Source organism: Haliotis cracherodii, unplaced genomic scaffold (genome assembly GCF_022045235.1).
Source record: "Haliotis cracherodii isolate W230 unplaced genomic scaffold, xgHalCrac1.p SCAF_3, whole genome shotgun sequence".
NCBI classification, from domain to species: Eukaryota; Metazoa; Mollusca; class Gastropoda; order Lepetellida; family Haliotidae; genus Haliotis; species Haliotis cracherodii.
The window spans coordinates 44657942-44668499 of NW_027266286.1; the positions used below are offsets into that span (position 1 = coordinate 44657942).

The window sequence follows — 10558 nt, forward strand, 5'->3', positions numbered from 1 at the left end:
TAGAGAGCTCACTCGTTCAGTTCCAGGGTCCAAGTGTCAAATCAAGCCAACGAAAGTGTTTGAAGGTATGTTCTAGTCATAATGTCTTCGAACTTAGTCTATTCGGTGGGAGAAATAACCTGGATTTCTCTATACATGGACTTATCAAAGGCACGTTCATAATGTATTCATGTTAATACTGACATTGGGTGTTCATACTCTTGCCCCATGTTCTCTCTTTTCCTGAAAATGTTCTGGCAAGATCTTCTGCATTCTATTGCAGTGAAAATATATGTGTGACTAACAACGATCACCTCTCTGTCACGACTTAGTGAAACACGCAGTCCTTTCCTTTCTGTCTGATCTGGGCTTCTGTACGCTTTCTTCAGTTTTATATGTCTCACCGCAATTCCTAGTATGGACCTGGTACGAAGGACACATCCTAGACTTAATACAAAAACATCAATCTCTGTTAATGTTTCTTTGCTACAGTATTGCAGTAATGCAGTCTCTGCACGCTTTTCATATGGTATCCATGCATTATATGGTATGATGTAGTCGGATTTGGACAACGGACGGCTGAGGTTTATTTGTGGTTGTGGAAAGGGTTCCCATTTTATCTTGGGTGTATAATTAATGCTCATTCATTACCCCTGTGATATGCTTGTGCAGTTCACATTACGTACAAGATTTTCGACCAAGCTGTGACCTTCAAATACGCGCAATGTCGCTATGACACGCCAGACCATTCCAATCTTCAATCGAAATTTGGAATTGTTGCTGACCAATTACATTACCTATTGCGTTCATAGATACAATATGTATTGCCGCCTTATGATAACAAGCCACACCTAGAAAATGATGACTCCCTTGATGTTGTTTCGTGGCAACTGACATTGAATTATTTTATTCAAAGCAGACTTGAATAAAGCATTCTCAATAAACATGGCAGAGGAGGACAGAGAAGAAGCATATCGTACTGTTCAATATTTGATGGGGGACGATGATACAAGCAGAGAGGACATCATTAATAGGTTTTCTCAACACAGTCATCACTATGACAAGGTTGGTCCCAGAAGACACCACTTCATGCTTCAATTTATCCACTGTGATGTTAAATTTTTAAAATTATCAACTTATATATGAATGTTTGGATTTAAATCAGGCAGAATGTTTATGAAAAAGCTCAACCAAATGTTACTGATAAAGCATTATTTTGCAAAAGAAGTAGCGAATATTCGAGAGAAATTGCTTCAAGCGTTCTCTCAAAAGGCCACACAACACGGCGAATGTTGCTGGAGTTGTGCAGCTGTATCAATTCAGAACGATGTTAATGTATTACCTGGGTGCACGGGTGGGCCAGTCGTCTAAGGCGCCGCAATTCACTGTGAAGAGTTGCGTCCCTTGGGCACGCCAGAAACCTGTGATTGTGGGTTCGAATCCAAGTTCGTCCCGATTATGTTTCTAGGTTTGTCAGCACCATACCCGTGCTCGTGGGTGTCACCAAAGTGGTAGACGTCTAAGACTTGCATCACTTCGGGCTTGCCTCCCACATCAAGCTGACACGCTGCGATATAACTGGAATATTGTTAAAAGCGGCGTTAAACCAAACGCACCCACTCACTAATGTGTTCCCTGCAAGATACCCTGATCTGTCACCAATCAAACATGGCTGGCATAAATGGGAATGATATTTGCGACGTCTTCTATATCTCTCAACAACATAGCATCCTCAGATATGGAATGACAAGGCCTTTCTTAATGTGCAGTGGCCTCAATGAGGGGAAGGTGTCAGACGTGCATCAACGCACAAGATTGACACGGTATTGCCTGTGTGAACTTGCCTCTGAAACCCAGTATCTTACATCGTTACATTGGTAACCTGTTTTATTCCGTGAACTCTTACAGAACTAGAAGCTGCTCCTTCTTTTGCTTATCTAGACAAGAAGTGTATTGTTTTGACCAGGAGTATTATGAGATTTATTTTGAAGATAACATATTTTCACCCTTTGACATTTGGTCATGTGACCCAAATAGGCCAATCACAACACAGAACACACTTTCTATAGGTTTACAATTAGTATCAAAACGCTTCCATTTACATGTGATTCCAGTATGAGTGTGCTTGATTAAAAATCAGGAAGCAATCGATATTTTAATATGCATTAATCACTTACATATTCATTCATGTAAGATATATGTGTTATCATGTGTGTGTACGCCTAATGCATACATAAATATGTATTTCTTAAGGTTTTAGAAGAGGCTAACTTCAGAAGTCCATCATTAACTGCTTTGAAAACTGCGGAGTTGTTTCCTAGCGACAGAAAGAAAATTTATATTCTGGATGTGGCTGCCGGAACTGGTCTTTGTGCAGATAAGGTTGGAAGACACTTTTGAAACATGTACTTCCTCAGTGAAACTTTGCATCCACTATCGGCGTATATGTGTGGAAAAGGCAAGGAATGAACTGGTGTAATCCCACGTATATAGCGCCACAAGATGTCAACGGCTGTATTCTTAATTTACAACGTTTATAGGCTATATATCACGGCATTTCATCAGGTTAACGACTATCTGCTTCACTCACTCGAATCTTACATTGACACTTTGTGTATGAAAAATAGAAAGGATGAAATGCGTATATACTCGTCAAGAAGTAAACATTAACAGAGGTTTGGTGTGGGAAGTAAAATGTGAAGCGTCAAAACAGAAAATCAGTGGATATATGTCCTAAATGAGGACATTACACGTGAAGGTCCTTAGACCTCAATGAGGTGCCTGGCACCTCTGGTTCCTGTCCATGAACCAGTGTCAGTGAGTCAGGGTGACGCTGTTGCATGAAGCGTTTTATGGATCTCAACTTCCATAGCAATAAACAAATTCAATCCAGCTGAATTAATTAGCTCTGATTGGTAATTAGAAGTGGAGAAATGGAACCACTGATTGGTAATTAGCAATGGAGGAATGGAACTACTTATTGGTAATAAGCAGTGGAGAAATTGAACCACTGATTGGTAATTAGCAGTGGAGAAATGGAACCACTGATTGGTAATTAGCAGTGGAGAAATGGAACTACTGATTGGTAATTAGCAATGGACAAACTCAATTCAACTGAATTAATTAGCTATGGTTGGTTATTAGCAATGGACAAATTCAATCCAACTGAATTAATTAGCTCTGATTGGTAAATAGCAATGGAGAAATGGAACCACTGATTGCTAATTAGCAATGGACAAATCAATTCGATCGCGAGGCTGTCGGAGGACCTGCCCATTGCCTTTACACGTACTGTATGTGGTCTGTCATTCTCATGTTGAAGGATAATGTATATGTAATAGCGTTGAGCGTGTATCTCTGAAAGGCCAAATGGCTATCACAGTATGATTGTACTTCTCATAGTAGCATCATGCGGATTATATATTTTGATAAACCATTTACATCTCTACTCGTGTCTTCCCTATGTCTCTGCTCCATACCATAATCAATATATCTCTGTGCATAGTGATGTGAACTGTCTTTATATTTTGCCAGAGGGACTTTTATATGATGATTTTTTTTATGGAGTGATACTTCAAGTGTATGTTACAGCTTTACTCTAACGGCTTTCTCAAAATGGATGCCCTGGAACCGTCACATAAAATGCTCGACGCGGCAAGGAAAAAAGGTCTTTATGGTCGTTACTTCACTGACGTTTTAGGGGAAAATGCGCTGAACATCCAAACTGGTAGGTAGTCTCTTTGAAAATTGGATGCTGTGAACTATGTGCTCAGGGACCGACCAATTTATATTCTCTAAGGGGGAATGGGATTTTATACCCACCCCAACAGAACATTGTCCATGAATCAGCTTGAAAAAAAAAATATGCTTACAATGTATTTTTTTGGAAAATATATATATTAAGGCTCATAGTTATAATTCTAAAAATAATATCTGGTTTTGGAGATGTAGCAGCAAAGCGACTTTCGTCTTCACAAAGTGAATGATAATTTTGGTAACATATGTTTGGTTCACCTTTTAAAATAATTATATTTGCTTCTTGCTCACATGCCTTTGTTTTAGTTCCTGCTTATTATGTGTCAAATTTGGATTTATCAAATTTAATTTAAACTTAGAAATGAAAATGTACATTATGAGAAAATTCTATAAGATACATTATCCCTAATACAATCTCAGCACACCATTTCTTATTTTACACGCGTAAACAGTTTTCTGTTACCCATGACAGAAGATCATGCCCAAACTACATCGCATTCACAGAAGAGTTGTGTAATATTGTATTCGTGAGCAAAGTTGTAAAGCACAACTGATCAAGATCTGATTTTTAATCGTGTATAGGAATACATTTGTTGTCAGTGGAGTTGGTTTGTTGGTTGGTTAACGCCGCACACAGCAATATTCCAGCTATATGACGGCGGTCTGTAAATAATCGAGTCTGGACCAGACAATCCAGTGATCGATATCATGAGCATCGATCCACACAATTGGGATCGATGACATGTATAACCAAGTCAGCAGCCTGACCACCCGATCCCTTTAGTCGCCTTTTACGGCAAGCATGGGTTGCTGAAGACCTATTCTACCCTGGCTCTTCACGGGTCTGTCAGTAGAGTAATCTATATAGTGAAACCTATGTACTTGAGATGTGACGTGGCTAAGTCTTACCCAATCTTAGGACGCTGGAGAAATGTATTTCGTAACAGCTTTATGGTCACTTATTTTAAGACATACCAGAACCGCAATGTTATACATGTGAAAATAATTCAGGTTAATATTTTCCCTGAAAAGGGAACCTAAAATAGGAAAAGTCAACTGGATGAAATAATCTTATCTGGTCATCTGTGTTTCAGATATCTATGACGTGGTGACAATGTCGGCTTTGAACACAGTGGTTTTGAAAAAGATGCCTTTAAATGCATTTGAGGAACTCATTCGCATTGTCAAACCAGAAAAGTATTCAACCCCCACCTCTATATGTCACATTTTAGGTAAAGTCTCCAAAGATCAAAGACCCAAGAAATTAAGGACGCCTTGTCATTCAAGATTTGTTTGTTTGTTGTATAACGGCGGTCTGTAAATAACCGAGCCTGGACCAGACAATCCAGTGATTGACAACATGAGCATCGATCCTCGCATTTGGAATACGATGACATGTATTCACCAAGTCAGCGAACCTGACCACCCGATCCCGTTAGTCGCCTCTTACAAGCATAGTCGCCTTTTAGGGCAAGCATGGGTTACTGAAGACATATTCTACCCCGGATCTTCACGGCACCAAGTGATGTCATCAGTGAAGAATACGTTTTAAAAAGCTGAACTCTTTATGAAATAGCTTATAACGTTATTATGAGTGAATGGCGTAAGCAAACTCAAAATCCACAAATAATATAGTCAATATTTTACTCCATTCGACTTTGTTTTATTTGAATATGCTATCATTTCAGGTGGTTACATTATCAATTCTACTTTATACAACTTGTTCCCTGATGATGGCGATGTCCGAGCAGTGACTTTTAGAGAAAATATGAAGACCTTGGAATTTCAAGGGAAATGGAAGCAGGTGGAACTTGAGGTTTACCCTGAAGCGATATTTGGAGAAAAAGGGGCCATTTCAGTCCACAAAGTCCTGAAATGAAAACTGTTTATTCGGATCAGTAATATACGGACACAATAAACATTGCCAAAATGTCTATCGGGGTATTTGTGTCAGTTAAGTTGTGTTTGTTTGTTTTTCGTTGTTGTTTGACGCCGCACTCAGCAATATTCCAGCTAAATGACGGCGGTCTGTAAATAATCGAGTCTGGACCAGACAATCCAGTGATTGCCATCATGAGCATCGATCTACGCAATTGGGATACGATGACATGCATCAACCAAGTCAGCGAGCCTGACCACCCGATCCCGTTAGTCGGCTTTTATATAATTACAAGCATAGTGGCCTTTTAGGGCAAGCATGGGTTGCTGAAGATCTATTCTGCCCCGGATTTTTGTAGCAAATATAACACATTCACAACCACTGTGTACTACCAAACTATTTTTCCAACAGAACCTTTTCAGTCAGTGAGTGAACGTCTTTTTACGCCGCTTTGAGCTATATTCCCGCACCATCACGACCGGAGACACAGGAAATTGGCTTCACAGAACTATTTGAAACTTCCATGCAATTAAACTTGCTTGCTGAACGAGACCAGTGTTGTTGTTTGTGATATCAACACATGTATACTGTTCTATTCATATTAAATTATGCTATCTGTAATCGAATGCATTGAACAATTTCATTTCAAAGTATCAATCAACATGTGTCCACTGCCTTTGTCGATACTTTTACGTGTAGGTAACAATTATCACACTGAACATCGCAAGAGAATATCAGGATTTCACTGTTCATTTAGTTTCTCATTTGTCCTTTGTGTTAAGAAAACAACTCGTAATATGTAATTACTAGAAGAATAAAAAAAATGGTAAAATGAACTCGAAGCGCGCATAATGTTCATTGTTCTATTGCCAGGTGTGTCAGAGTACATTTACTTCAGATTGTATGTGTAATGCTAAACATATGTTAAAATAGAACATTTATGAATATAAGTACGCGTCATTGGACACAAATGGTTTTATATATGTTGCTTATCCTTCTTTACCGAATCATTGGAGTTTCGTAAATGTCAAGCCACGTATATCAGTTTAAGGTAACATTGTAACTACATATACAGTTCAGATGAAGAGAGTGTGAAGTGTTTGGACCAGTTAACTACAAACATTGCACAAATGTAAATTGATGAAGAGAGTGTGAAGTGTTTGGACCAGTTAACTACAAACATTGCACAAATGTAAATTGATGAAGAGAGTGTGAAGTGTTTGGACCAGTTAACTACAAACATTGCACAAATGTAAATTGATGAAGAGAGTGTGAAGTGTTTGGACCAGTTAACTACAAACATTGCACAAATGTAAATTGGAAATGGCGTGCAAATAGTCGGATTCAATACGAGACAGTGACTTGTAAAACCATGAATCATTGTGAGGGACCCATGACCAAGGACATGGTCTCCCAAGGCTCATCTTCGGGGTAACCTTGACATTCGAACACGCTGTGGAAGATTCTACTTAGTCATAAATGCATGTATGCTAGAGAGTAGATTTCCCTCCTTACAACGCGATAGTGAATGTGTGATAGAGTATTTGTTTCACGCCTCACTCTAAAACAGAAACACGTCATACAATAAAGATAATATAGATATTACATTTTTCAGGGCCGGCTCTCCATAATTGCACACAATCCATCTGTGGTGTGATTCAGGACATAAAAATTGAAATTCTGTGAAAAGTAAATATGATGGTCAACATAGGCAAAATCAAACTGTATGTATGGTAAGATTGCAACCTGAAAATAACATTACTAGTTACGATGTATACAATAGCAAATACAATAAGGCAAACGGATGTCTTTCGTAAGTAACAATAAATATTTAGAAGAAATTGCGAGCCATGGAAATGCTTGAATCCAGTAGGCCCTCCTCGTCTTCGTCAATTTTACTTCCACAGAAACATCATAAGGCTCTTATCGCGACGAAAACAACAGAGCAATCATGTCAGACATAATGTTCATACCATCCTCTAACAAAAGATAGGCGTACCTGCGAGTGCGAGGCCTGGGACAGTTCCACCGTAACACTTGCTGTGGACAGTTCTCAGCTGTGAAGGGTGCTCTTTACTGGTGAGTCACGTTTTTTTCTTCGCCAACTCAATGGCAGGACACATTTTACAGGCATCGTAGTGAACTTTACGTCACGACATGTGTTCACTTCGGGTGAGGTCTACAGGAAGGACTCAAATTTGTGTGATTCAATGTGATTTGAATGCTGCGAGATAACTGGATGTGATTTTGCATCAGAAATGAAACGCTTGTGACGTCGTCCAAATCTGGAAGTCCGTGTCGGGCTTATCGTATAATATTCAGTCTCATAAACATCAGATCTACACTTCGACACGATACCTGATTTAGTGTACGGGCTTTTACGAGCTGAACGTTCTTGTACAATGCTGGGCATACGGCCTCGTGGTGTACAAGTCCATAAAAATTCTGTACACCCCACCATAGACATTGTAACTCACGTTACTTACAACTGTCGTTAACAAGGAATTATTAACTGAGCAAGCGTGTTAACATATAGCAAGCAATGCAAATGATTTACCTTTATAAAGGAAAACAGGTAAGTAATTAAATAATGTGTGATAGATGTGGTTTTGATAAGAAGGTACTCAATTATTTCTTTCATATACACAATTACTTACAAGCTATTAACACATACTTACCATGCTTAATATTGTTACAACGCCATTTACATGTTTTATAGAAATTGCCTCTGTCATGTTTAGTGAATGAAGGCATATTGCAGGAGCACATTGCATATGATTATTACAGTAGTATATCCGTACATTAAACTGAACACATCCCAGTTTTATAAACGTATCTGGGAGGGATGAATAATAAACTCAAGCATCCTACACATGTATATTAATAAATTATATACATCGTATATTACAAAACGATCCACGTAAATAATGCGACAGTTGGATGTAATTTGAAACAATGTGAGTCGTCACCAGTTGTGCAAGTTGATTTGCTCACTTTTTTCAACTGCCTAATTGTTTAGGAATATGTTTATTTGTTCACCATTTACAACTGTTTACGGAATTGTTTACCACGAGGTTTCGCAACTATGGAAGATTCCACTGCACGATCGGTGCAATACCGTTCAGCTCCAGAACTTAAACATCAAACAAGTGTCTTCCAAGTTAAGCTCAATGAAGCCTGCATTTCTTGCATCATTTGTCGACTCAAAGCAAGCCTAGGAGAAGGTATGTTCGCTTAATAATTCAGTGACAAATTGCCCACTATCCAAATTGAGCTGCTAATTGGGTTTCTCAACCACGTACCTCCTATATTCCCCTACTAACTTTCAACTATGGGCCACAACAAAGTGAACTTGGTCTGTTGATGCCGTTGTATATTAATGACAGCCAGTTTAACCATGGATTAGCTAGGGCACTTATCCTCATACACCTGTGACATGCAGTCATGAATTTCTCGAGTACTTTTCTCTAAAGTCAAAAACTTAATGACTGCTCGGTACTCGTTCTTTTCCATTTCTGTGTCCATTTGAACCCATATCACGATTAACTGGCTGTCACCGCATACGCTCATGTCAATTCTAGTTTAGAGGAACTATTTCCGCGATGCAGCTGATTGTTGTGTGGTTGTATCCTACGAGGTCTAAATAGGGATGTAAAAAGTATAAGAATTGACATTCACTGGAGTGTGAACTTTCATATGTGAAGATCCAAACATGAAGGGCCAAAACATGAAGTTCATGTTCCAATGAACTTACAGAAATTGAAGTCATAGATGCATGACTTGGATACATGCATATTTAACTCAACTACCCTCCAAATTAATGGACTAAACGTTCTATACTATCAACCTCGATTCCGTTTTTACTCATATTAGTTCAACGAAGCCTCCCTTTTTCAGACCAGAGTTTCTCCATTATCACTGGATGAAGGTATGTTCGACTTCATTATTCCGTAACCAATCCTGAATTATATATTTCAACATTTCAGTTATCATACTCATATTTCGAAAGAATAACGTTACTGTCACAACTCATCAACATTGCTGAAAACACATTATGTTGAATGACATTAATCAATACATCACCACCTAAAATTGCAAACCTAAACCTGTGTGCTTCAATATAAAGTACGGACTATTCTTATCTTTCGTGGTTATTTAATAACGACACAATTTATTTTTGTACGGACAGATATCTAGGTTAACCTTTGTGTTTCAATTTGGCCATAACGCATTAATGATAATAATAATTGGTTGTGCAAAGGGCGAACAATACTTCTCCCAAAGGAAGGTGATCTGGCTCACCCTAAAAATTTCCGCCCAATTACTTGTTTGAACACACAGTACAAAATATTTACAGGGTGTCTTACAGATCTCGTGTCATTGTACTGCGCTTCGAATGACATTACCAACATGGAGCAGAAGGGTGCCAGAAATGGATGTTGGGGTTGTAAAGATCAATTGCTGGTTCAGATAATGATCCTTGAAGAGGCTGAAACTTACCACAGTAACCTCTCAATGTGTAGGATAGACCACAGAAATTTTTTTGATTCTGTACCTCACGAATTGATTTTGAAGTCACTGAAATGTATTGACGTCCCCGAGCGACTACGCGTTTTACTCAAGTCTTTAATGAATTGCTGGTCAACTCAACTTGAGACGTATTCGCAGGGGCAGGTGGTAACTTCGGAAACAATTTTTTCTATTAGAAGAGGAATATTTCAGGGCGATTCTTTCAGTCCTCTGCTTTTCTGTTTGTCACTAAATCCTTTAAGCATTTTGCTTAGCAAAGAGGAAGGTTATTATCCTGGACCTCCTCATCACAGATCCACAAACACACCTTACTCACCTCCTTCACATGGATGACCTTGAACGTCTTGCCAATGGAGGATCCACACTGAAAAAAACCAGGTTCTCTTTGTCGAGTCCTTTTCTTATGATATCAGC

General features: G+C 38.7%; 1 protein-coding gene across 1 annotated transcript; it reads left to right on the forward strand.

The window, feature by feature from the left end:
- Positions 1 to 924: 924 nt before the first annotated feature.
- LOC139473770 (methyltransferase-like protein 27) lies at positions 925 to 5614 on the forward strand. Its single transcript, XM_071256522.1, has 5 exons — positions 925 to 1044; positions 2233 to 2361; positions 3571 to 3706; positions 4830 to 4925; positions 5421 to 5614. Exons 1-5 carry the CDS (start codon positions 925 to 927, stop codon positions 5612 to 5614), a joined length of 675 nt encoding a protein of 224 aa, XP_071112623.1.
- Positions 5615 to 10558: the final 4944 nt, after the last annotated feature.

Coding starts and splice junctions, on each gene's coding strand:
- LOC139473770 (XM_071256522.1), top strand. CDS start 925: ATGGCAGAGGAGGACAGAGAAGAAGCATATCGTACTGTTCAATATTTG. Junction 1,045..2,232: donor ACAGTCATCACTATGACAAG/GTTGGTCCCAGA, acceptor GTATTTCTTAAG/GTTTTAGAAGAGGCTAACTT. Junction 2,362..3,570: donor CTGGTCTTTGTGCAGATAAG/GTTGGAAGACAC, acceptor TGTATGTTACAG/CTTTACTCTAACGGCTTTCT.